General features: G+C 43.4%; 1 protein-coding gene across 4 annotated transcripts in view; it reads right to left on the reverse strand.

Annotated features, from left to right (window-relative positions):
- Positions 1 to 26,939, reverse strand: part of SLC16A12 (solute carrier family 16 member 12) — an 81,873-nt gene that overhangs the window by 7,692 nt on the left and 47,242 nt on the right. For all 4 annotated transcript variants that reach the window (XM_084845787.1, XM_084845788.1, XM_084845789.1 and 1 more), the window contains 4 exons: positions 14,223 to 14,442; positions 8,709 to 8,812; positions 5,507 to 5,650; positions 1,131 to 1,722 (listed from right to left, as the gene is read on the reverse strand). In XM_084845787.1, coding sequence (XP_084701913.1) covers positions 1,131 to 1,722; positions 5,507 to 5,650; positions 8,709 to 8,812; positions 14,223 to 14,332 — 950 coding nt within the window. In that variant the 5' untranslated portion in view covers positions 14,333 to 14,442. The remainder of the gene's footprint in view (positions 1 to 1,130; positions 1,723 to 5,506; positions 5,651 to 8,708; positions 8,813 to 14,222; positions 14,443 to 26,939) is intronic.

Consider the following 26,939-nt stretch of genomic DNA (forward strand, 5'->3'; position numbering starts at 1 on the left):
GGATTCAAAGAGCTGGGCACCGACAAGAAAACAACTTTGTGCCATGTCACCATCTCTGGGAGGGACTTGCGAAACCAGGGTGCCACAACCTGAAAGGCCCTATTGCAAGTCACCAACCAGCCTCACCTCTGACATACTGTTGTATACTTGGACAAGTTTTGTTACTGGGGTGAAAAATTGTCCAAAGGATTGTTTGTAGGTTTTCTATTAATAAAAGGAGTGACTACAGGGAGTTTGCTTTAACTCCCCCACCCCTCCCCACCCTCTCCAGAAAGAACGCTCGATTCCAACTGATACTTTGCCCTGGGACTGCAGAACTGACAACCAGCCCGCTCTGGCTTCTGCCACTGGCCAAGTGACTCAGAGCCACTAGGAAGCTGCACCCTCTGCCTCCCAAGAAGAACATCCTGGCATGGGGGACACCAGCTTAGCCCCATCCATCAGCCAGCAGAAGAGCAGTTGCACTGAGCCTACTTCTCACTCCTTGCTGGAAAGAACACTCAGTTAAAACAGCTGGAGTGCAGAGCGGAAGGGAGGCATGTTCTGGCCAGGCCCCATCTGTGAGCCAGAGGACACTAGACTGCTGTCTCTGTGAGTTGGGAATTTTTCGTATTATTACTTGTTGCTTACGGGCTGCCTTGAGAATCGTTGGATTGAAAAGTGGCAGGGCTGGCCCTGCCATTAGGCAGCAGATGCTAGCAGGTGGCAGCAACGTGTTGGAGGAGAGAGCTATGAACCCCGCAGCCTGCCCTACGCTCCCTATGCTGGCTTGCTGCCTTCAGTTGCTGTGGTGGACCTTGTCCCATTGCCAGTGTGGAAGAAACATTCCGCTGCCAGCCCATTTGGCTTTTTTACATGGAAAGGGAGCGGGTGTCGCCGTGTTCTTTGCCTCAGGCAGCAAAATGTCTTGGGCCATCCTTGAAAAGCAGGGTATAAATCTTCAAAACAAATGAGACGCAAAAAGGAAATGGAGAAACAGTGGCATAAACCCTGTAAAGAAAACCTTTTAGAATGCCATTTGAAAAATGGAAATGGGTCGCTTCCCCAAAGGTCTGCAAGTCCTGCACTGAGGCTCATTATCCCGCACTGCTCGCTGCGCCCCGGCTCTCTGCCCAGCGCTCTGTGATTACCTTCTATCCGTGAGCCATCCAAAAGTGACGTTGCCAATGATGTCGATGACCCCAAGGATGGACATGAGGAATGCAGCCTGCTGGTGGCTCACTCCAACCCTTAGCGCGTAAGGCACCAGGTAGACGAAGAGGGGGCTGCAGCCGTAAGCCATGAACAGGACCGAGCCCGCAAGCACCACGAAGTCGGGCATCAGTAAAAACTGGTATTCCTGCCATGAACACGGGCACAGGCGTTTGTGAGACCACACTTTGATCAGAGGGGAGCAGACAGACCACTGCTTGAAGTCTGGCTTTGGGGCTTCCAGCTCAAACTCCTGTCCGGGGAACTCGGGCCCGTTTTTGCGGTCCTCTTTTCCCACAATAGGTCTCATCAAGGCACCACAGACACAGAGGTTTAAAACGAAACCGCCCAAGATGAGCAAGGCTCCACGCCAGGAAAACTGCTCAATCAGAAGCTGGACTACGGGAGCCAGGATGAAGGTGCCGATGCCACTGCCGGACATGGCCATCCCATAAGCCAGCGCCTTCCGCTTGTTGAAATAGTTGCCCACCATCGCGATGGCTGGTGAATAAGAAAGTGCAAACCCCAGCCCTGGAAGAAGAAAAATCACGCACACACGAAATGCAAGTTAATAGCAAACCAACAGAGAGCGTTTGTGGGATACAATACGAATCCTGTTTTATGGTGGGAGTGGGGGATATTTCAGGGGAAAAGGATGGATTCTGATGTTTTATAACAGAGGGCACCCCAAAATGGTGTGATCCTGAATATGTGGCCTGGTCCACACCTGCGGCAGAATGAAAGGGTAGAATGGACTTTACTGGGGGATCACATTTCCTAATGCTCTTTTATTTTAAAAACTCTCTTCAGACAGAAAATCAGTACACCAGGCAAAGGATCTCATTGAGGATGATCGGGGACTCAGTTGGCGCTGGAAAGAGCAGCCACTTTTCCCAGCACCAGCCTATCCTTGGTTTTGTGCGGCACAGGGATGCCAGCACTGCCACTGCGCAAAGCCCTGGCCACACCAACTGACATTATCTGGGCCACAGAGGACCTGGCCGGGGCCATGCAGTCCCTCACCCCAAGAACATTCTGCTCCCCTTGGATAGACATGTCAACCTTGCACATGTTCATCTTCCTTTGTTTTTTACTCTGTATGAACATGCATTTTAAAATATGTATTTTTGAATGTATTTCCTTACAAAATACAAATGTATAAGCATATTTTATCTCAACACAATATATTTTGACTTTTGAGGAGTGGAATGGAATGGAATGGAATGGAAAATTAGGGAGAAGTGGAAGGGAAATGGAATGGGGTATGCTGGAAGAGAGCGTGGCTGGCTGGCAACCTCCGAAGAAGGACTCCTCACAGCAATACTTTGTTACAGCCCAAGTTTCTATGCAGAATGAGGTAGCAGAATTTTGGACTATGCCATTTCAAATGGTGGTGGAGGCCGTATTGTTTCCTTCATACGTGCTAGTTTATTACATGCAGTGAGTGATGTTTTGTTTTTCACCTAGGTGAGCATTCAAAAATATGACATCCCGCCTTCCCTGTAGTCTAAAACTGTACAGTCCAGAAACTTAGCCTGCTACTGAATTCTCCATAATGTGTACATTGCTTCTCAATAGTCATCAAGTATAAAGTACTCAAGTGATAAGAAATCATGTATATGTAAACAATTTCTTAATGCAGATCACATCATTGTTTCTCTTTCCTCTTAATCAGAAGAACTTAAGAGGACTATTAGATCTAACAAAGGCTTCCTTTTGTCCAGCCTTCCCCAATGTGGCTTGTTCAAGACGTTTTGGACTACAACTCCCATCACCCTGGCCATTGGTCATGCTGGCTGGGGCTGATGGGAGCTGTATGTCAAAGATTTCAGGAGGGACCCACATTGAGGAAGGCTGCTTGAATCCAATATTCTGTTTCCAACTGTAGCCTTCAAGGAATGCACAAATGCACAGCCCTGGCTCATTGTTCTCAGAAACTGGTATACTGCCTCAGAACATGGAGGCTCCATTGAGCTATCCTGGCTAATACCCACTGAGAGTTCTATGAATTTGTCTAATCCTTTTATTAAAAATTATCCAGGGTAGTGGCCATCACCCTATGTTACAGAGGTGAGTTCTGTAGATGATTCTAATAATACTTCTCATTAAGGAAGTCTCCCTGGACAATTGTTAGTGCTATCCATAACAAGGAGTTTCTTATTTATGGATAAGACGTTCGATGAAGTTTGACACTGAATTGCTAGCACAACACATGCTACAATAATGGATTTTTTTTCAAAGTAAACAAGCTATTGGCAGCAACCGAGTACATGATTCCTACAAAATTGTTATTAAACTGCAGGGGTCTGAGCACTAAGCTCGCATCACCATGGCTACAATGCTAGTTTTAATAAGTCAGCAATTTCAGCATAAACACTTCCATCCCTAATTTTTTTCAGAAAACGAACTAGAGAAGAACAATGAAATGTTTTTGTTTTGTTTTTAAAAGGAATGACTAAATTCTTTTGGAATGACCTAAGGCAATTCAATCAGCAGAGCATGTGGGTTCTAAATGTAAATTTAGGGCGCAATCCTATGGACTGAGCTCTTGCTGCTCGGAATAACCTGAACTCGGGGGTTCCCAAGATTCCTATGCTCTGACAGGCTGAAGCCAGCAGGGCGGGGGGGGGGGGGAGAGGCAATCTTAGCCTCCTTACCCTCCAATCTCCTGTATTGCTGCTGGACAGTCTTTTCAGCCCATCCAGCAACGGCGTTTGGAGGGGGAGGGAAGGAGGCTGGAGGGGACTCAGGATAACTCATATCCTGGCCTCTCCAGTCTCCTCCCCTCCACATCTCCACCCTTTCCTCCTCTGAGGTTGCTTTTCTGACCTCAGAGAAGCAGCCAGTGCAGTTCTTCCCATGCCAGCTGCGAGGGGGAGGAGTCTGCGGTCAGATCTCCAAGGTCGGAGCACTGTCTCAACTTCGGAGGGGTTTCCCAAGCCATCCTATGGTCCCTGGGACACTCAACCAGGGATCATCAGATTGCTCTTTCCATGAATTAATCACGCAAGGTTAACAGATGCAATTGGTTCATGAAATTGTGATGTGTGGCTAACAACAGAAAAATGAATTTCCTATCCATTTGAAATCTGACAAATTTTCAACAATTCCACCTGCAGGCTTGAGAATCTGAGTGAGAATTAGTGGGGAAATTTAGTTTGAGGTTCCAAAAATATGTATTTATTTTGCTAATACTCAAGTCTTAATATCAATATTTGATCATTCACATGGACCCAAATAAAAAACAATCCACCAAAAAAACAAATCCAAAGTATGAATTCCAAAATTAAGATTCTGTTGTGGTTTTCAGCACTCGTGATGTTTGGGAATTTGAGTCAGAACTACTGTTTTCCAAAATTAGCCTTAGCTCTACTCTTGATTGTTTCCTTCATGTTTCTTTGCTGATTTTGTTGACTGTAGCCCATGGTCTGATTCCCTCCTTCTTTCTTCAAATATCATCTTATAGGACGGCTTTGTGCAAGCACCCAACTTCCTTCCTCAGTTTCCAGTCTGTAAAATGGGTATTACAGTGACCTAATTCAGATGCGTAATTGCAATCCTATGTATGCTTAGACAGAAAAAAGTCCTACAACTCCCAGCATTCCCCAGCCAGACATGCTGGCTGGGGAATGCTAGGAGCTGTGAGACTTCTTGTTTTTATGTTTTTAATTTTTGCATATTGTATTTCTAATGTTTTCACTCTTTGTAAACTGCCCAGAGAGCTTGAGCTATGGGGCAGTATAAAAATGATGATGATGATGATGATGATGATGATAATAATAATGAAATTATTAATAATAAAAATGTGATTGCGCCTTAAGGCTGCAGGCCTCAACACACGTATTATGGAGTAAGTCCCATTGGACACAGTGGCTCATAGTCCTGAGTAACATGCATAGGATTGTACTGTAAGGCTGCAATCGTATGCACATCTACCTATCTGTGGATAAGTCCCACTGAATTCACTGAGTCTGACTTTCTAGAAAATATGCATGGAGATGGATCTCAGAGAATGTTCCTAACGCATTTTCCAACACCTCCTGAAAACAGCTCTATTCCAGGAAATCTTCCTTGAATAACCAGCCATGGTTTTTATTGGTACTCTGTTTTTAACAAGAGTAATTTTGATATGCTGTTTTACTCTTTTTATCTTTTTTTATTATTTTATCTCTTATTGTTCATCGCTCCAGAATCTGTTTAGATGTGGAACAGTATAGAAATGTTGTAAATAAAATAAATAAAAATGCATGGAGAAAAAGGATTTAACTGTTAAATTTTAGGAGAGCTAGGGTATCAGCAACAATAATAGTAATACCTGTAAGAACTCCTAGAGAAAGGTAAAGATGTTCCAGACTTGTAGCAAAGGAACTCAAGATAAGTCCAGCAGAGGCAAGCAACCCTCCTAGCATGATGCCCACTTGACAGGAGACATGATTACTGATGAAACTCCCAAGCGGCGCTTAAAATGAAAAGGAATGCAGTTAGAAGTGGGCAGGTCTTTGTATCAAACCTCCACATGGAAAAGCTGACACACAGCAATCTATGCCCAAACAAGAATACACAGATCTCTGGGACATTTCAGAATCACATACAGAATACTATGATGGGCTCTGTCGCCTTCCATATCCCTTTCCATCTTAATATTTATATATATATATATATATATATATATATATATATATATATATATATATTTCTAATCCATCCAATAATGAATGTTATCTGGGCAGATTACAACCAGTTAAAAACTAAAATGACATTTTAAAACACAATTCAAATATAGAATAGAATACAAATTTTTAAAGGAATACAATACAAAGCAAAGCAAGGCAAGGCAAAGTAATGCAATACAATAAACAGCACAGGAATTGACGAAACAGCCATAATAACCTAGAACTAGGTCTCTACAATGCCTGGCAAGAAAAAAAGGTCTTTGCCTGGTGCCAAAAAGACAGCAATGTAGGTGCCAGGTGAACTTCTTTGGGGAGTTTATTCCATAAGTGGGGTGCCACCACTGAGATGGCCCACCTTGCTTTGGGGGGAGCACCTGGAAAACTTGCTTTGGCAGGAGCACCCAGAGGAGGGCCCCTGAAGACAACCTAAGGGTCCAAGCAGGTACATGTGGGAGCGGACCTTCCTTCAGATACTCTGGTCCCCAGCTGTTTAGGGCTTTAAAGGTCAACACCAACACTTTGAATTGGCCTCCGAAATGGACTGGAAGGTTGTGCAGATGAAGCACTGGCATCATATGAATTGGCCAGTCCCCGTTAGTAACCGAGCACCTCTATTTTGATCTAACTGAAGTTTCTGAACCATTTTCAAAGGTAGCTCCATGTACAACACACTGCAGTTTCCCTCAAAAATAAAGCTCAAGCTACAGGCACCTGAAATTTTAGGTGCAAATATCCATTTCTCCATGGGCTCAGACATTGTCATAAAGCAAGGCAGCCTTAGCTCCCCATCTGTAAACTAGTGATCCAGCTCCCAGGCCTCAGGTAAGAACAAAATAAATGTTGTCACTGAGGGGACTTCCAGACCAGGAGTAGGGAACCTCTTCCAATCTGAGGGCCAAATTCATTTTCAGAGAAGCTCTCGGGGGCCGCATCCCAATGGTGGGGGGGATCAAAGGCAAAAGAGGTGAGGCAACAATTCCAAAAATACAAAAACCACTTGCATATTGCAGCTTAAAGCACTTTCTGCCAGTAACTAAGGCTCAGTAGAGGCATTTTAACCTTTTGGAATGGGGGGAAAAACTACACAAAAGCTGGGAAACCACCTAACCAAACAATCGATGCTTGGGAGGAAGGAGGTGAGGCTAGAGGAAGAAGACGTGGCCATCTGGGGAATCCTGAAGGGACGGATTTGGCCCCAGGCCTGAGGTTCCCCAGCCCTGTTCCAGACGGAAGGCTGCTAATGCTAAGAATCAAAAAGCATTGTGCAGCTATTCTTTTTTTTTTTTCCTTAATAAATTTACCACAGTAAGAAAAAAGCTGGAAGATGCTGAGGGAAAGCGCAGGAGGGTTATGTGTGGAGGACAACAATGTCCTGACCCCATGTAATATTCTGTGAAAGAGGCATTGCGATGGCAGAATAAAGGCCTTATCTGGGAACACACACACACCCGGATGTCTAAGGCCAGAATTACATTTACGTGTAAAGTAATAATAAACTCCCTAAGTTATGGGAGTAGCAACAGGAGAAATATTATCCTCTGATGCAAAAAGTGGGTTCCTCTACATCCTGCAGTAACTCACTTTATCTCATACATGGAATTTGTGAGAGGAATATCTTTCTACTGTGCAGCTATGTGTGGGGGAAACAAGCGGCCACAGGGCTCCAGTAAGCTCACTTCATCCCCTCGCCAAGTGCCACTTGGTTGTGGTTATGTACAGTAGTACAATATGCCAGGGAAGGCTCATGTGTACATCCAGTCCATCTCTTTCCACCCCAAGGCCCCAGTCACCAGCCAGGAACGGGGAAGGAAGTGGGAGCCCCGTGCTGTTGATACCCTGCTGCTTGTGTAGTATTTATTATGCCTTCAGAGACCAAGGGATGAATCATGCCCTGTCTGTTTTTCATTTAGATTAAATCCTGGATATAAGCAGTCCAAAACAAAGAGAATAAATTGTGCCTTAAATCTACGCCCAATTTTATTTTATTTTTTTATTTAAAACGTATCTTGGCCGACTTTCAGGGCAGAAGCTTACAGCAATAAAATACATAAAAACAGTTAAAACATTAAAACTGATTTAAAATCATAAACACAATAAATAGTAATAAAACCAACAATACGCCCTTGCCTTCAGCCTTGATTCCCTGAATACTAAAATGCATATCATGCAATTTGAATCACAATGGGGGGAGAGATTATGATTCAAAAGCTGTAGGGCAGGGGTGCAGAACAGTAGGTCTGGGGGCCAAATCCAGCCCACCTGGAATTCCAAACCAGGGTTCCCCAGATAGCCACCTCCCCTTCCCTGGCCCCACCTCATCCCCCCAATCACTGATTGCTCTGTGATTTCCCAGCTTTTGCACATTTTATTCTCCATTATAAAACACCAAAATGCCTCTCCTAAGGTTTACTTACTGGCAGTGAGAGCTTTAAGCTAAAGGATGCTGGTACTTTGGCCTGGCCCTGTTTGCCTCTGGCCCCACCCACCATTGGAATGTAGTCCTTGAGAGCTCCTCCAAGTGACATTCAGCCCTTCGCTTGAAAAGGGTTTGACACCCACTTCTGTAGGATGTACCATAAACCAAATTAAACCTTTGAGCTTGGAAGATTTGGGTAGAATGCTCGCTCTGATTAGACATTTGAAAACCAAAGGCTATGCCCCACTTCGTTCTGGTTAATTGTGAGCAAGTAACACACAATCTTAGAGGAGATGTGCAGTGTAATCCTATGCATGTTTACTCAGAAGTAAGTCCCACTGAATTTAGTGAGACTGACCCCCATGTAAGTGTGCAAAGGGCCGGAGCTTCAAAGCAGGTCGTCGTTCACAATTGATCTGAATACTCACCACAAAGCATTGTAGCACAGTCAACAATGGAATGGATCCAAGCTGTCCGGGCATAATCGTGAGCAAAGTAAGTCTGGAACTCCACAAAAAAAATTGAGATACACCTGGAAAAAGAGACATGCGATTGTACCTGATCAAAAGTGTTTAGAACAAAAGACTGCACAGTTCAAGTTTAAATGGAAACTAACTTAAGACCAATGGACTCCAAGATTAAGGGAGGTTTCCCTAGAATCATTTTACTCATGCCACTTTCACCCTGAGGGCCAAATTACATTACGGAGAAGACCTTGGAGGCCGCATTCCAGTGGTGGGAGTAGCCCAAAGCAAAGGGGGCCCCCAAAATACCAACATCTTTTACTTGAGAGGCATTTCAACCTTTTAGAAAGGGCAAACAACTGCACAAAAGCGAGGAAACCTCACCAAATGACGTGGTCAGTGGAAAGGGATGTGGACCTTTGGGGACCCCAGAGGGCCAGAGTGGGACATCTGTACTGCTCAGTTGAGCAAGGATATGCTGAGTTATGTTCTTATGGAAAAATTTAAAAAATACTTCCAAACATATAATATTTATGCCATACAGTTCATTGCTCTGCATAGCAATGTCATAATATGCATTGCTCTGCACAGCACATATCCAAAAGAGGAATGGTCTCATAGGCTTTTCTTTCTGTTTAGACAGATAAACCAGCTTCCTCCTAGGAGAATTGCAAAGGTTACAGAAAACTGCCCTTCTGAGAAGCCCACGTGTGCACAGCTCATGATTAATTGAAGTGTTTGTTCCGTGTTCACCATGACACAGCATTAACCAAACCTTGTTCATATATGAAAAACAACCCACGGTTGTCTTTCTGTGCCACCTAATTCTGCTGGAGCACCAAAGCCCAGTTTACTGAGCTCTTCCAGCCATGCCATCCACATATTTAATATAGCTATGCAATATAATTCCTGCTCCATCCTCCACAGTTTCACCCCTCTCCCCTTCACAGTCAGCAGTCACAGCCTGCAGCGTCAAATATTTGGCTGGAGCTTTCTCACCTCCCTGGTTTTGCAGAAACAACATTCCATTTGGAATTGTATCTGTTATAATTTTATTGTAAAAGAAGATAACATAATTAACATAACATAATTAAACAAACGTTTGTGAACTGTATGGGAAGAAGTTTCTCCTAATGTTTAGCTGAAATCTGCTTCCTTGCAATTTCCACTCCTTGGAAGTTATATACATGAGGAACAAAATGCACATTAGTTATATTAGGGTCACATTCCCCTGGAGCACTAGGGCTCGCACTTTGGTGTACTCCTGGAATTGGCCCTGAACCTAGAAGGCCAGGTTTCGAAAGTGGCCAGGAATGCGTTTGCACAGCTGATGTGCCAACTGCTAGTGTGTGCCAACTGTGTCCATTCCTAGAGATGTCCAATCTGGCCATGGTCATGTATGACTTAGTTACGTCCCATTTAGACTACTGTAACATGCTCTGTGTGAGGCTGCCTCAGCTGGTCCAGAAGGCTGCGGCCATAGCGTTGACTGGGGCTGGTTACAGGGAACATACGACTCCCTTGTTACAACAGTTTCACTGGCAACTCGTCTGTTTCTGGGCACTATTCAAAGCACTGGTTTTGACATATAAAGACCTATACAGCTTGAGACCAGGCTACCTGAAAGAACACCTTCTCCCATATGAGTGGCGAGCCTATCTGGGTTCTAAGATCTTTGGGGTATGCCCTTCTCTTGGTACTGACACCATCAGAGATACATTTAGAAAGAGGGCCTTCTTGGTGGCTGCGCCCAAGCTTTGAACCTACCTACCAAGGGAGGAGAGGTTGGCTGTCTTCCTCTGTTGTCCTTCCGCCAGCAGGCAGTATGTTTTTTATTTAAGCAGGCCTTTGGCATGCAAGCTGGTCTGTTGGGTGCTATTCTTTTTCTTTTATTATTGTGTTTTTTAATTGCATTTTAATGTATTTGCTTTATGGCTGTTTTAACTAAGTTTTTATTTTAAATTTCAGTTGTTATTATTGTTAGCTGCCTTGAGCACTGCTTCCTTGGTAGAAAGGCAGGGTATAAATCAAATAAATAAATAAATAAATAGTTCAATAAACTGAGTGTATAAAAGGGCCCAAATATCCACTGATGATGACTTCTTATATCCTTTTGAAGGGAAGAAAGGAATAGTTCTTTCAAACATCTCAGGGGCCAATGAAGCCCTTTGCAGTGTGCATTTGTATTTGCACGATGCACTCTTGCTACTCCCTGGTTACAAAAAAAAGTTAACTGAGAAGGGGATCCAAATTGTTGTTGTTTAATAGATTTATATTCTGCTTACCATATTTAAAAATATCGCTAAGCGGTTTCATCATTTAGTATTTATAGACTGCTTTTTCATTATCCAGAGGGCCAACTTTGAAGTAACAGATCAACAACATCTGGTAGCATCATTTTGTCTCCAGATATATGTATGCTATACTAACAGTGAATGTTGTCTATTTTTGTCTTCTTTTTATTTTGAAGGAAGGCACGATCAAATATTTTCTGAATATTTAAGATGCTTGAAGGGTATATATATATATATATATATATATAGAAAGAGAAGGAGCCTTCTTGGGTTACTCAGCCCTGTCGTTAAGGATAGCTCCTGAAAGGGTTGCCATGAGTGAAAGGAACTGCACAGCAAATGTGTCAGACATAAATCAGATCAATCAAGGCCTTAGAAGCTGACAAAATGTAGGGCGGCAGCAGAGGGCCTGCTGAACTTCTGGACACCAAGACATACTGAACCCAGAAGATCACCTATGTGTGGCAGCCCAGAATGGCCTCCTAACTTAGGGTGTTTACTACAGTGGCCACTTAAGAATTGCCAAAAAAGGGGAAAGGCATCGCCAAAAAGGAGGACACAAATTTGTATGTGCTAATTTAAATGTACAGAGGTAAATTTAGAATTAATTATGGTAATGCAAACAGAAATATAGAAAATTTCACCATAGTGCAGAAGACTGTGACAAGGTGACCTATGTGCCTGCCTGTTCAGTCAACTGTCCAGGTGGTAACTAGTGATTGCCACAGTTCTTATACTTCTTTATTTTTAAACTTGGTTTGGATAGGGCAGCCCTTCAAATAGAAGATAACTTCAGAGGACAATCTTCTAGCAACCCTCCAAATAGAGAACTGTTCTCTCTAAAAGAGGTCACATGGTCACCCTAGGCCACTCGTTATTTATTGAGCAAAAATAAACAAGGGGTTTTATCATTTAATTATTTACTAATATGTACATGCCACCTTCAATACAAGAAGGGCTCTTAAGGTGGCTCAAGTAAAAATTACAATAAAACAAATTTTAAAAACACACCTTAAAACAGCAACATTATATAACCATTCAATTACATTAACAAAGGGGAAGGGGTGGGAAAGCCCAACAGTCAGCAACCCAGAATGGAAATCAACAAAAAGCATCAGCAAAAATATTTTGGGGGCACAAACCTATCCTTTTTAGGCAGAAAAAGGTCCTACAACTCCCAGTGTTCCCTTTTTTCTGTTTAAACATGCATAGGATTGCGCCTGTAGCCTCAAAGGCCCTGTGGAACAAAAACTGACTGGACCAAACTGCATATTCAAGTCAGAACTGGCAAGGAGTTCCAAAAGGACAACATGGATTTGTCAAGAACAAATCCTGCCAGACGAATCTGATCTCATTTTTTGATCAGGTAACCTCCCTTGTGGACTGTGGGAATGCTTTGGACATAATATACCTCGACTTCAGCAAAGCTTTCGACAAAGTGCCCCATGATATTCTGATGAGCAAACTAGCTAAAAATGGGCTAGATGAAACAACGATCTGGTGGATCCACAGTTGGCTACAGAATCGGACTCAAAGAGTGCTTATCAATGGGATCTTCTCAAACTGGGGAGAGGTAATGAGTGGGGTACCTCAGGGCTCAGTCCTGGGCCCAGTGCTCTTCAACATTTTTATTAATGACTTGGATGAGGACATGCAGGGAATGCTGATCAAATTTGCAGATGGCACAAATTGAGCGGGATAGCTAACTGAAACAAAATTCAAAGTGATCTTCATAGGCTGGAGCGCTGGGCAGAAAACAAGAGAATAAAATGTAATAGGGATAATAAATGCCACATTCTGCAACTAGGAAAAAGAAACCAAATGAAACAGTTACAAGATGGGCGATACTTCGCTCAACAACACTACAAGCAAGAAGGATCTTGGAATTGTTGTAGATCACAAGCTGAATATGAGCTGACAATGTGATGTGGCTGCAAAAAGGCAAATGCTATTTTGGGCTGCATTAATAGAAGTATAGCTTCCAAATCCTGGGAAGTACTAGTTCCCCTCTACTCAGCACTGGTTAGGCCTCATCTTGAGTACTGTGTCCAGTTCTGGCCGCCACACTTTAAGAAGGATGCTGGCAAACTGGAGAGGGTTCAGCGCAGGGCAACGAAGATGATCAGGGGACTGGAAACAAAGCCCTATGAAGAGAGACTGAAAGAACTGGGCATGTTTAGTCTTGGGAAGAGAAGACTGAGGGGATATGATAGCACTCTTCAAGTACTTGAAAGGTTGTCACAGAGAGGAAGGCCAGGATCTCTTCTCGATCATCCCAGAGTGCAGGACACGGAATAATGGGCTCAAGTTACAGGAAGCCAGATTCTAGCTGAACATCAGGAAAAACTTCCTGACTCTTAGAGCAATACGACAATGGAACCAATTACCTAGGGAGGTGGTGGGCTCTCCCACACTGGAGGCATTCAAGATGAGGCTGGACAGCCATCTGTCAGGGATGCTCTGACTTCGATTCCTGCATTGAGCAGGGGGTTGGACTCGACGGTCTTATAGGCCCCTTCCAACCCTACTATTCTATGATTCTATATTTGCTGCTTCCCCTCAGGCAGCAAAATGCCTTGTTTTGAAGGCAAAAATATACTAGAGGACAGTTTGAGGTTCAATAAAACTCTCAGGCCAAACCATATGATATCCTTGCTAACTACTTGCTCCTGAGCCCAGTTCAAACTGCTGGTACTGTCCTTTAAAGCCACAAACAGCCATATCCTCCCATCCTCCCAGCTGTGCATCATGCATCAGGTGAAATTGGTGGGGATTCAGAGTCTATATCTGTGGTGGTACCCCACACTTGAAAACACTTCCCAAGAAGGCCTACCAATGTTTTTTTTGACAACAGGTGAAAACGTGGCTGCTTTCAAAACTTGTGGGGTTGGTTTTTTTACCATGACAACATTTTAAAATTACCTTAGCCAGACAATCCTGCTGTATGGATGTTAAGAGTAATAAATTGTTGGGTATTGTGCCTCTTTTTAATGGTTGTTGTTGAAGGTAGTGGTGGGTGTAGTTGTGTGTGATTTCAAAGTATCCGGCAGAGAATATGGTTAAAAAGTGTCTAAAGAAATTAATTAACATCCTCCATATCTTGGACATTAGATAGCATTTACCACCAGCTTTAAGTAAGGGAGAATAACAATAAAGTTGGACAACGCACACAAAACAGGTTTACCTTGTTACAGCTCTAGTGCAAATAGTAACGAGGAAGCAGCCAATCACAATCATCCACCCCCAGCCACCATCAGGTGGGGAGGCACTCAGACCTTTCCTTGGTACAGCCATGGCCGTGATGGGGAGTCTGTGTTTATGTTCAGAGTCACTCTGCAAGACCAATGCCAGTTGACAGGCAAGGTATGCATGGAATGTTACCTGGCACAAGGATTATTTGACATCTGAAACATGAAAACAAAAAGAACAGTAGGGAAAAGATCAAAGGAAAACACTCTTTGTTCTGTAAAAGGCCACTATCAAATAGCTCAATGGAGCCACTGCTTTATTGTTTAAAGTTATGTTTTATTTTTAACCCCTATGATTGTTGGATGCAAATTCTATTCATTGTTGGGAGCAGCTGACTATGGGCCATATTCTACCATTTAATCCAGAGTCACTCCATTGATCTCACTTTACATTCACATCTCCAACAGACTGAATCTTTATCACTAATAGAATTTCTACCATAAGTATTTTTTAAAAAATCCTATAAATCTATTGTAGCACATAAAATTCAAAATGCAGAGATCTATGGACTAAATCCTGAACTCCATGTTCCATTATATTCAGGGAAGTCATTCAATACTTGAAAGCTTGTGTAGCATAGCAGCTAAGAGACTGACCCAAAAAGTCCCTCATTCCAAGAAGTCAAGAAGTCCCTGGTTTGAATCTTGCTCTGCCACAAACTCACTGGGGCTGTTCATACAACATGCTAGCCCACACTCAGTGGTTAAGTGTGGGTTGTTGTTGAACCATGGGTTATTTGTTGAACCATGGGTTAGCATGTTGTCTGAACCCAGGACATTTTCCGCAGGGTGGCATGCTAACTATACAATTTGGCTTGTTAAACTAAGTGGCCTTATGCAAATCACACACTGTCAGCCTCACACCCCCCCCCCCCCGCAGTATGGGTGAGAATAATACTGAATTACCTTACCGAGTTGCTCTAAGGATTACAACTAGATTAATGCATGTTAAGTGCTTTGAACACTGGAAAAATGTTATTAGTATGAATAATAATAATCTGATACTAATTTTGAAACTAGTATATATGTGCAGTCTCTCCTATGCATGCTTACTCACAAAAAAGCCCTATGAAAGAAACCATGTAAGTATATTTATTTATTTAAAATATTTAGATGCCGCCCTTTATTATCAAATCACAGGGCAGTGTACAAAATGTGTACAAAATGTGTACATAGGATTGCTGTCTCACAGCTCGATCCTATCCATATTTACTCAGACAATCCATTTACATCACTTACTGCGAAATAACCATATGAAGGATTGCACCCTGAGACTTAGAACATTTTTATTCACATACTGTATCACTGACTCAGAAGAGAGAGAAGAGCCTCCTCCTCATGGGTTGAATTTCCAGCTATGCAGAATGGTGACTCTGGCAAGATTCACATGCTGCTTTCGATATTTGCGTGCAGCTTTCATGGTAGAGACAATGGCATTTCTCACCAGAAGTGAAAACCCACACCCTTGACTCAAGAGCCTTGAGAGCAGAATTTCAAAGGCAATAAATAACATTTAAGCACCCAACTTGTCTGAAGGCCCTTTGAAGATCAGCTCCTTTACAATATTTCCTTTGGAGTTTTGCTTGAATGAGGGTCTGAATCAAGATGCTGGAATTTAGAGCCAGATCAAAGCTAGGCACCACTAAACCCCGAAGACAGCCAGCCAGGTTCAAGTACAGTCTTAGCAGTAGATGCATCCTTCTGCTGGATCCCTGCCCAGAGTTAATATTTCTCCTATAGGTCTCCATTCACAAACAGATACACACTCAGGCTGATTTATGCCTAGACTAATCTTATTACAAGCTGTGTAGGCTAATATCAGGAGAAACTGATTATTTCTTTGGTTTATTGGCGGGAGTGGGGTTAAAGCAAGTTCATTGACTTGACTGTAAAAATAATGTCTGCTTGTTGAATTCTCAGCCATCAAAAGGAGCCCCAGCCAAGTTTTACTGTGGTCAGGGCCAGGGGTGAGGTGGGGGTCTTCTCTTCTGACCTCCCTGATCCTATTATGAAACAAGACTTTAAATCAGTTCCCCTTTCCAGGTCTCTTGTTTCCCACAGGATTTTTATTTTTTGTGGAGTCATGCATCCTTCCTTGTTCTCTCTCTCTCTCTCTCTCTCTCAATCCCCTGCCTTGCCAAATTCTTCTAAATTTTGAACTTAATGCTTGAGCCCTAAATACTAAAATATAACAGCAGGCTGGAAGAATTGTAAGGTCGTTGGATTGCAGGGAAAGGGGTCTAAAAAGTGTGTTATCAACTTGCAAGAATCAAATAAAGTATATTATGGACCATAAGCTTTTAAAAATATGCTATTTGAGTTCGTTGTTGTTATCGTTATTATTATTATTATTATTATTATTATTATTATTCAAGGTGTGCCTGTGTGACCCACTAGTATATTTTTCTTTAAGAATTCTGAAGAATATTCCTGCACATGCTCATAAGAGATAGGGTTTGGCCACCATTTTAGGCAGTTACCAGAAATGCATTGTGGAAGAAGCTTGTTTTCTCTTCCCTGTAAGACCCTGAATCCTTAAGATAGGGCTGTTTACATTGTGCTTGTGTTGCTGGATCCTGATCCATATTGAGAAGATTGCTGCAGAGCTGGAGGGAACTGAGTAAAGACTGTTTTTCTTCTTTGGTCAACAGAGAAAATCAAGCTTCAGAGAGAAGTTTTATTTATATTTTTGTTGTGGACTCAAGCTGAAAAAAAGACAGAACTTTGGGAGGGCTGTGCTCTGTTATATTGTTTTGGTGAGAAGTAAATTGTTCTGCTTCAGCAAAGGAGATCGTTACCTTGTCATGGTGCTGGAGCTTGAGCACCTCAAGGACGTCATGAGCTAAACCGTGAAGGGACACCCAAGACAGGAAGGTCATGGCAGAGAGGTCAGATTAAATACGAACCCTGGGGAAGGAAACGGCAACCCACCCCAGTATTCTTGCCATGAAAACTAAATGGATCAGTACAACCAGAGATATGTCGGTATACCATCGGAAGATAGGACTCCCAGGTCGGAAGGTGGTCAAAATGCTACTGGGGAGGAACAGAGGATAAGTTCAACTAGCCCCAGATGTGATGACGCAGCTAGCTCAAAGCCGAAAGGACGGCTAGCAGCCGATGGTGCTGGTGGTGAACGATGAATCCGATGTTCTAAAGATCAACACACCATAGGAACCTGGAATGTAAGATCTATGAGCCAGGGCAAATTGGATGTGGTTATTGGGGAGATGTCAAGATTAAATATAGACATTTTGGGTGTCAGTGAACTGAAATGGACTGGAATGGGCCATTTCACATCAAATGACCACCGGCTCTACTACTGTGGACAAGAGGACCACAGAAGAAATGGAGTAGCCTTCATAATTAATAATAAAGTGGCTAAACAAGCAGTGCTTGGATACAATCCAAAAAATGACAGAATGATCTCAATTCGAATTCAGGGTACGCCATTTAACATCACAGTGATCCAAATATACGCCCCAACCACAGATACTGAAAAAGCAGAAGTAGATCAGTTCTATGAGGATCTACAGCACCTACTGGATAGTACGCCAAAAAAAAGATGTTATTTTCATTATAGGAGACTGGAATGCTAAGGTGGGTAGTCAAACGACATCTGGAATTACAGGCAAGCATGGTCTGGGAGAACAAAATGAAGTAGGACATAGGCTGATAGAATTTTGCCAAGACAACTCACTGTGCATAACAAACACTCTCTGCCAACAACCTAAGAGATGACTTTATACATGGACTTCACCAGATGGTCGACACCGAAATCAGATTGACTACATCCTTTGCAGCCAAAGGTGGCAGACATCTATGCAGTTGGTAAAAACAAGACCTGGAGCTGATTGTAGTTCAGATCACAAACTTCTTATTGCACAATTTAGAATCAAACTAAAGAGAATAGGGAAGACCCACAGATCAGTTAGATATGAGCTCACGAATATTTCTAATGAATATGCAGTGGAGGTGAAGAACAGATTTAAGAGACTAGATTTAGTAGATAGGGTCCCGGAAGAACTATGGACAGAAGTTCGCAACATTGTTCAGGAGGCGGCAACAAAAAACGTCCCAAAGAAAAAGAAAACCAAGAAGGCAAGATGGCTGTCTGCTGAGACACTAGAAGCAGCCCAAGAAAGAAGGATAGCAAAAGGCAACAGGAGATATGCCCAATTAAATGCAAAATTCCAGAGGTTAGCCAGAAGAGATAAGGAATTATTTTTAAACAAGCAATGCGTGGAAGGGGAAGAAGATAATAGAATAGGAAGGACAAGAGACCTCTTCCAGAAAATTAGAAACATCGGAGGTAAATTCCAGGCAAAAATGGGTATGATCAAAAACAAAGATGGCAAGGACCTAACAGAAGCAGAAGAGATCAAGAAAAGGTGGCAAGAATATACGGAAGATCTGTATAGGAAGGATAATAATATCAGGGATAGATTTGATGGTGTGTTCAGTGAGCTAGAGCCAGACATCCTGAAGAGTGAGGCTGAATGGGCCTTAAGAAGCATTGCGAATAACAAGGCAGCAGGAGATGACGGTATCCCAGCTGAACTGTTTAAAATCTTGCAAGATGATGCTGTCAAGGTGATGCATGCCATATGCCAGAAAATTTGGAAAACACATGAATGGCCAACAGATTGGAAAAAATCAACTTATATCCCCATACCAAAAAAGGGAAGCACCAAAGAATGTTCAAACTATCGAACAGTAGCACTTATTTCACATGCCAGTAAGGTAATGCTCAAGATCTTGCAAGGTAGACTCCAGCAATTCATGGAACGAGAATTGCCAGATGTACAAGCTGGGTTTAGAAAAGGCAGAGGAACTAGAGACCAAATTGCCAATATCCGCTGGATAATGGAGAAAGCCAGGGAGTTTCAGAAAAACATCTATTTCTGTTTTATTGACTATTCTAAAGCCTTTGACTGTGTGGATCATAACAAATTGTGGTAAGTTCTTGGTGGTATGGGGATACCAAGTCATCTTCCTGAGGAATCTGTATAACGACCAAGTAGCAACGGTAAGAACAGACCACGGATCAACGGACTGGTTTAAGACTGGGAAAGGAGTACGGCAGGGTTGTATACTCTCACCCTACCTATTCAACCTGTACGCAGAACACTTCATGCGACGTGCTGGGCTTGATGAAGCCAAGGCTGGAGTTAAAATCGCTGGAAGAAACATTAACGATCTCCGATATGCAGATGATACCACTTTGATGGCTGAAAGCGAGGAGGAACTGAGGAACCTCATGACGAAGGTGAAAGAAGAAAGTGCAAAAGCTGGGTTGCAGTTAAAGCTCAAAAAAACCAAGATTATGGCAACCAGCTTGATTGAGAACTGGCAAATAGAGGGAGAAAACGTGGAGGCAGTGACAGACTTTGTCTTTCTAGGTGCAAAGATTACTGCAGACGCTGACTGCAGCCAGGAAATCAGAAGACGTTTACTTCTTGGGAGAGCAATGACAAATCTTGATAAAATAGTTAAGAGCAGAGACATCACACTGACAAGAAAGGTGCACATAGCTAAAGCAATGGTATTCCCCATAGTAACCTATGGCTGCGAGAGCTGGACCATAAGGAAGGCTGAGTGCAGGAAGTTAGATGCTTTTGAACTGTGGTGCTGGAGGAAAATTCTGAGAGTGCCTTGGACTGCAAGATCAAACCAGTCCATACTCCAGGAAATAAAGCCAGACTGCTCACTTGAGGGAAGGATATTAAAGGCAAAACTGAAGTACTTTGGCCACATCATGAGAAGACAGGATACCCTGGAGAAGATGCTGATGCTAGGGAAAGTGGAAGGCAAAAGGAAGAGGGTCCGACCAAGGGCAAGATGGATGGATGATATTCTGGAGGTGACGGACTCGACCTTGGGGGAGCTGGGGGTGGCGACGGCCGACAGGAAGCTCTGGCGTGGGCTGGTCCATGAAGTCACGAAGAGTCGGAAGCGACTGAACGAATAAACAACAACAACAAAAATTTGCTGTTGTGAAATTATTACATGTGCAACATTATTGTTTTAATTAAGATATTAAAATATATGTTAATTGTCCCTGTACAAAGGCTTTGCTGTGAGTCCCTTTAGAGACCCTGACGAAAAAGTGTTACATCTGCACTGCAAAGAACATTGTGCAGGGATCAGAAAAAAACATTATAGACACCTACCCATTGTCCCCTATGCTTTAGTGACCTCGAGATTAAGCAATTTTAATGTGTTCTACACTGAGCTATCCATGAAAACAGTTCAGAAACTGGAATACTGACACCTGACTCATATCAGCTGTGAGTTGCAATGATCATATTACACAGGTGCTTAAATATCTAGTGGCTTCTAGTGTGTTTCCAGGCCCAATTCTAAGTATTGGTTTTGTAAAGGCCTAAACAGTTTTGGTCCTAGATATCTCAGGGAGCACTGAATCTCACCTGAAACCACCCCATACTTTGAGATCAGGGCTGATGGGACCTTGCTTCAAGCTCCATCAGATGCAGAAACCAGGCTGAACTCCCTTCCACAAACTGTGTTTGGTTCCTTCCCTTCTGGCATTCCCCAGACCTATTACGATACTTTTGTTTTGATGTGCTTTCAGTTGCTAGTTGGTCTCGCTGTTTCTGCTGCTTTTCCTTTTTTTTTTCTTCTGTTCTTGGTTTTATTTAGGTGGTTTTTAACTGTGTCATTGTTGTCTTGGTTTGTTTGGCTGTAAACCACCTTGAAACCCTTCTTGGGTGAAAGGCAATGTGCACATTTAGTAAATAGGTTAGCAAGTAAGTAAATAAATAAAGCACCTTTATTCTTACACAGTGCTGACTCCAGGTTTCTGAGAGCCCTTGGGCAAGACACCCCCAATGGGCCCCCTCCCTCAGGGAGTCTACCTTCTCACCGCCATTGTCACCAGCTGCTATTGTGCTTCATCCTCTTTCTCATAATTGCTATCGCTTGCTTGCTAGACAGTGCTTGCTTGCTTGCTTGACAGTGAGCAAGTAGAAAATGGCATCTTCTGCTCTTCCTTCTCACCACCACCATTGTCTGTCTGTACACCTGTACAAGGTGAGAAGCCGATAAACAAGCAGACTGCAATGGTGAAGAAGAGGAGCAACTCCAGGGGGCTCTTGTCAGGGGGTCCCTGCTAGGGTGTGGGCACTAACCTGATCAGGGAGAGGAAGGCTATGGCATGGTAGGTTCTGAGAGAAGGAGAAAGTGCAATGTTGTGGGCAGCACATTGTCCTCTGGGCTTCCTTGTGGAGGGCCACCTGTAACAGAAGCGTCTAGTGGGGTCTTGTCAAACCTTAACTTTTCCATATCTCATTCTTCCTCAAAGGGATGGAGCTCTAGATAGCTGCCACTGCTGTAACTAACTGCTATCGATGGCTGCCAGAGCACACTATGTAATGCCAGCTCTTGGCCTCAGAGCAGTTGAGGTAATGGTAAAGAACAGGGCCTATCTTCTTACACAGAGTGGTTTTGCAGTTATTCTCTTTTCGAGGAAAGTGGGTGAGGCTAGGCCCAGCTAAATAAATTCTCACACCCTCAGGGCCAAAATAGGTGTTACTTTGGGTCTAGCAGCGATGTCTTCTTTTTTTCATTTTTTACTCTAGAATAGGCACAGAGCCCCCGATCTGGATCAGGACCATGGGGGGGGGGTAGAGCGGCTTTTAAGGTAAGAGTTGGGCCACCTGTGCCTACTCTATAGAGTAAAAATGGGGAAAAAATGCAGATCCTAGATACGGATTTAAAATGTCTGTTTTGGCCCTCAACAAACTACAATCCCCCAAATTCTCTGGAGAATGCCGTAACAATCAAACTGCTATAAAAAACCCACTTGATAGGTACGAACTGACTGATATACGTTCAGTGTGTACATGCCAAGCAACTCAAATTCATCTGAGAACAACGGAGAAGGACTTCCAGGGCTTGATTTCTTGGCAGGCCTGATGCCTTGTATCTCTTGTTTCGGAAAACACTCACTCAGGACCTCAGTAGATATACTTAATTCAGCTTGAACTTTATGTGGAATGAATCCTGCTTCTGAGAAATGAAATGAAATGAAATGAAATAAATGAAGCACTTCCTTTGGGCCATCCATATTAATGGCTTGTTGCTCTGTTGAAAAGTATGTTTCTTCCTCTGCTGAATGAACGGAAGATTTTAAACAAATAAGCAAAGCTGTCTGGTATGTAGTTCAGTTTTCCTTGGAGAAGAACCTAAAATAGCCCAGCTGCAGTCTAATCCTTTATCTGTTCAACATACAACATTCATGCTGACAAGGATCACAGGCTATCCCATGAAATGTTATTTGATGCCATTTGGAGGAGGGGGCCAAGGCCATTTCAAAATAAACAACTTGGGGGAAGTGGCAGTTCCTCTGCAACTTGGGGAAAGCTTTTAACTCTCTTTCTGTTTTATTAGCCCTGATCTTAGGGACAATTCAAACATTATGGCCGTACATCATAGCCATCAAGAAAACACCAGGAATGTGCCGCACTGGGATAGCTGCTCTTCATGCAATCAGAGCTGATGGCTGTGATTAGCTGGCACTGTATGGCCCCTACAACACTCTGCATTTCCCCCATGCAATCTGGACAGTGAAGGGGAAGGCAAGACAGCCATGGCTCCTGTCACCTCCTGTTTGCTCCTCGGTCCTGTCACCAGCCCCCCCCCTCCCCTCCCCTAGTGTGCAGCACACTTTGAGGCTTGCACAGGAGGTGAGGGATAGGACTGCATGCCAGAACCAGGGAGTGAATGGGTAAGAGGAACTGAAGTTACCATATCAATGGATGATTTCAAGGCCTATGCCCAGTTTCAGAGTTGTAAGTTGGGAATCCTATCAAAACATATTAATTCTGTTCTATACAATGTCAGACCGTTAGTCCATCTGCACGAAGGGTGGGCAGCTTTAGGACATTTGGAGGCCACTTTTCTCACACACACACACACCCCACAGGCCACACTCCTGCTGCAGCAAAAAAAAAATGGCAATTTGCAGCCAAGTTTCAGCAGCAAGCCACTATGGAGGGGTAAAACAGACAAATGCCACTTGTTTTCAAGCTACATTTTCAGTTTAAGCCTTCCGTAGCAGTTTGCTGGTGAAATTTGCTGGCAAACTGACCATTTTTTAGCTGCCACCGTTAATTTCAGGAGGCAGTGGGAGCTACTAGTGACACACAGGCACATGTAGCTCACCCCTGGTCTACATAAACTCACGGCAGCTCTCCAGGGTTTCAGACAAGAGTCTTTCTCAGCCCTACCTGAAGATACCAGGACCTGGACCCTTCTGCATGTACTCTACCACAACCTACTGCTACTCTATAGATATGATATAGCCTGAAGTGGATATTTCTTTCCCCTGTAGTGGGGGGTTGGAAGAGGAGTGCACAAAATGCTTACTAGACTGAGATTTGCCCCTGGGAAGCAACATCTGAAGAGGCCTGTTCAAAGATTTTCCTCCTTTGATGATAAGATTGATCTTATGTGTTCATGTGTGTGAAGCCCACAAACAGAATTCTGCCCCCAGTTCAATTTTCCTGAGAAGTGAATTTCCACAGAAAAATCTGCCTGCCTATTCTAATTTTGGTTGCTTTAATTTGTGCTGCCTGCCATCCCTTCATTACTGCTAAGTGCTCAGTTCACTAAAAGGTCCTGGGAGATTCTTTTGCGTGTGTGTTTTGCTCACAGTTACGCTGTATTGTGGCTTTATGGGCTTAAGGCTGCATAAGGGAAAGGCGAGGGGTGAGTGAAGCCAACTGAGCCCACTAGGGCTGCGGGCTAACCGAAGCCCTGGGGAAGTGCCACCTTAAGGTACTTTGACCACCGTGATGTGGCAGCTCTACAGTGAACCAGCTTTGTTTGGGAACTGCCAGCGGGGGCACAGCCCCAATGGAGGCTTTCCTGGGCTGCATGGGGAGGCCTAACAGACCAAATTTGGCCTGAAGGCCAGAGGTTCCCCATCCTTGGCATAAATACTTGATCTTGTCAACAGGCATTTGGCTTATAGGAATGAAGAATTATTTGGTATGAAAACGATCAGATGTTTTTATCAGTGCAATCCTATGCATGTCCACTCTGAAGTAAGCTCCATTGAATTCTTACTCCCAGGAAAGTGTGTATAGGATTGCAACCTGCTCAATAAAATGTTTAGATGAGGACTGGGAAGTGATGAGAAGCTAATTCTTGACTGAGGCTTCAATCCTATACAGTATATAGCATACACTTATCTTGGAGTATATAGCATACACTTATCCCATTGAACTCAGTGGGGATCTCCTCTGAGTAAATCTGTACAGGATTGCATTGTTAAATGCTGATGTCTCTTTCCTCCCCATTCTCTTGTGTGTGTGTTGCAGGTATTGTGTTGCAGGTCATTGCTTTAACTTTCACTCATATTCATTTTTATAATATAGGGTTCAAGGAGTCAGAGCAACACTTTAACCTCTTTGCAGTATTTATCCAGCAGTTGGCCAAATGGGTTTCTCAAGATGATCAACAACAATTGTTATTCCTTAGGAGCTTCAACAGCTGGCTTAAACTGAGCATTTAAAGACACCTACTGGCTGGTTTCTGTAGTAATGGCAATTCTAAGTCATCACAGTAAAATCACATCTCCTTTTAAGTTCTAGCACAGATATATGAGCAGCCTATGATTGCCACCTGTCTTTTATTTGTTGTTGTTTTTAGGGACAGAGCCTCTTTAACAGCTGCCTAAGACAGACAGCAATACTGCCATTACACATTTACTCCATCACTGCATATCCATGTGGGGAAAACCCTAATGCACTCCTGCCTATCATGCAGTTGTCAAAGGCCTCTCTGCTAATAAAAATGCCCATTCTAAAGCAGCAACATATGTCCTGTTGCACATCAAGGGGCCTGCTAACATGTACACCATTTTTTCTACATACTAATAGTGGCCTTCAGGACTGTGCTTTTGTCTCAAAGTTACATCCGGCAAGAATTCGCTTTCTGAGAATCTCAGCACTTTGTACATTCATTTTTGCAGATTACTTGTTTTTTAAAATTAACATTTTAATAACGTTTTGATTCAAGCAACTTTAATTGTGCCTTTCATGCATACATACCTAAAATGGAATAGAAAGTCAGAAGTGTTTTAAGTGGTAAGTGTGAAATCTGTCTGAAAGCCTTATCTTTTTTTTCCCCCTTACAAAGGCATTTCACCTTTGACAGCTGCCTGAAATAAATTCAGTAGGTACAATTTTCCCCATGCCTGCGTCCAGAAAATAGCACCTGTTGAATTTCTACCTGTTAACTGTTAAAGGCAAGTCAGGGAAACCTAAAAAGTGGCAACCATAAATGTAATCTTAAGCCTGTGCTTTACCTCCTTCCTTGCTCTTCATTACCTTGCCAAAATATTCAGAATTCTGTACAAATAAAATCTAGCAATAATAATGTGTGCATAATTGCATTGTTTATTGCCTGCTCAGCATTTAGAGGGACACAGAGTACAGTTGCAGTGAGATGGCTCTCAGTGAAAATGTGTAATAGTAGAAAGCATTGCAATTTTTCACTTTGTAATATTCATTAGCTAATAGCCACTCCAGCATTAAAGTGCATGGGCCTCATAATAAGGTCATGGGAGCCTGAAAGGGGGAAAGGTAGCAGAAATTTTGCCAATGTGTCAGAGAGGCCTCAGGCGCACACTGTTTACCTTGAAGTGGAGTCACAGTTTAGTGGTCACATCCCAAGTTAATAGATTAGGTCTTAACTGGTACAGTAAATAACCTAGTAATTACTTTGACAGCTGTTCAAAAGCAGATAGCCAGATAGGAAACAGCTGTCATTTATTAGCACCTTTTAGAATTGGGGGGCAGTGGGAGACAGAAGAGAATGAAGGCGCAACTTCTTCAGGACAGTGCTGTGTGTAAAACTTAATGTGCACCCTAAGATATTTGTTAGAATCTGCTGCAATTCACAGTGCAAACAAGATTCTCCAAACATAGAAAGATTGAAAACCAGGCCAGATGCAATGGAGGACAGAGTTCCTATACTTTTTAACAGTTTGCGGAAGAGGGTGCCAAAAGGCATCTATACATGACTAGATGGTGCACCAGCCCCGTCCATATCAGACTGTAAAAACAATGGCATCCAAGTAGGCATGGCAGAGAATTCCACTACGGATCTTGGTGAGGCCGAATGCCAGTGCATTCGGCCCCCAGAAATCCGTGGCGGAACGAAGCCCCCCCGCCCCACGAAATGGGCCCGGAATGGAGCACCTACCTGCTGCCATCCACGTTGCATTGTGAATGGCGGTCGCTGTTGTTGTTGTTGTTTGTCCGTGATAGGCTACGTCACGGCTAAAGCGGGAACACAAATGGCATAGGGGACGCCATTTGCGTCCCTGCTTTAGCCGTGATAGGCTACATAAATATTTATGTAGCCTATCACGGGCCGACGTAGGGACGCAAATGGCGTCCCCTACACAGGACGCCATTTACGTCTGCACCAGCCTGGCAGTGGCTGGAGACCCCACTGCAGGTTGGCCTGGCCGGCGGCTCCTCAGCCTGGCCACGGAGCGGAGCCAGCCGGGCAGGATTCTGGGGAGGAGGACCGGATCGCCTCCCCCCGTTGAGGATTCCGGGGGGAGGAACAGATCGCCTCCCCCCACCTGCGGAACCTGGCGGAGCCAGGTAAGCGGG

The sequence above is a fragment of the Heloderma suspectum genome, chromosome 3, assembly GCF_057233095.1.
Source record: "Heloderma suspectum isolate Gila_16-S chromosome 3, 16-S_ref, whole genome shotgun sequence".
Taxonomy (NCBI): Eukaryota; Metazoa; Chordata; class Lepidosauria; order Squamata; family Helodermatidae; genus Heloderma; species Heloderma suspectum.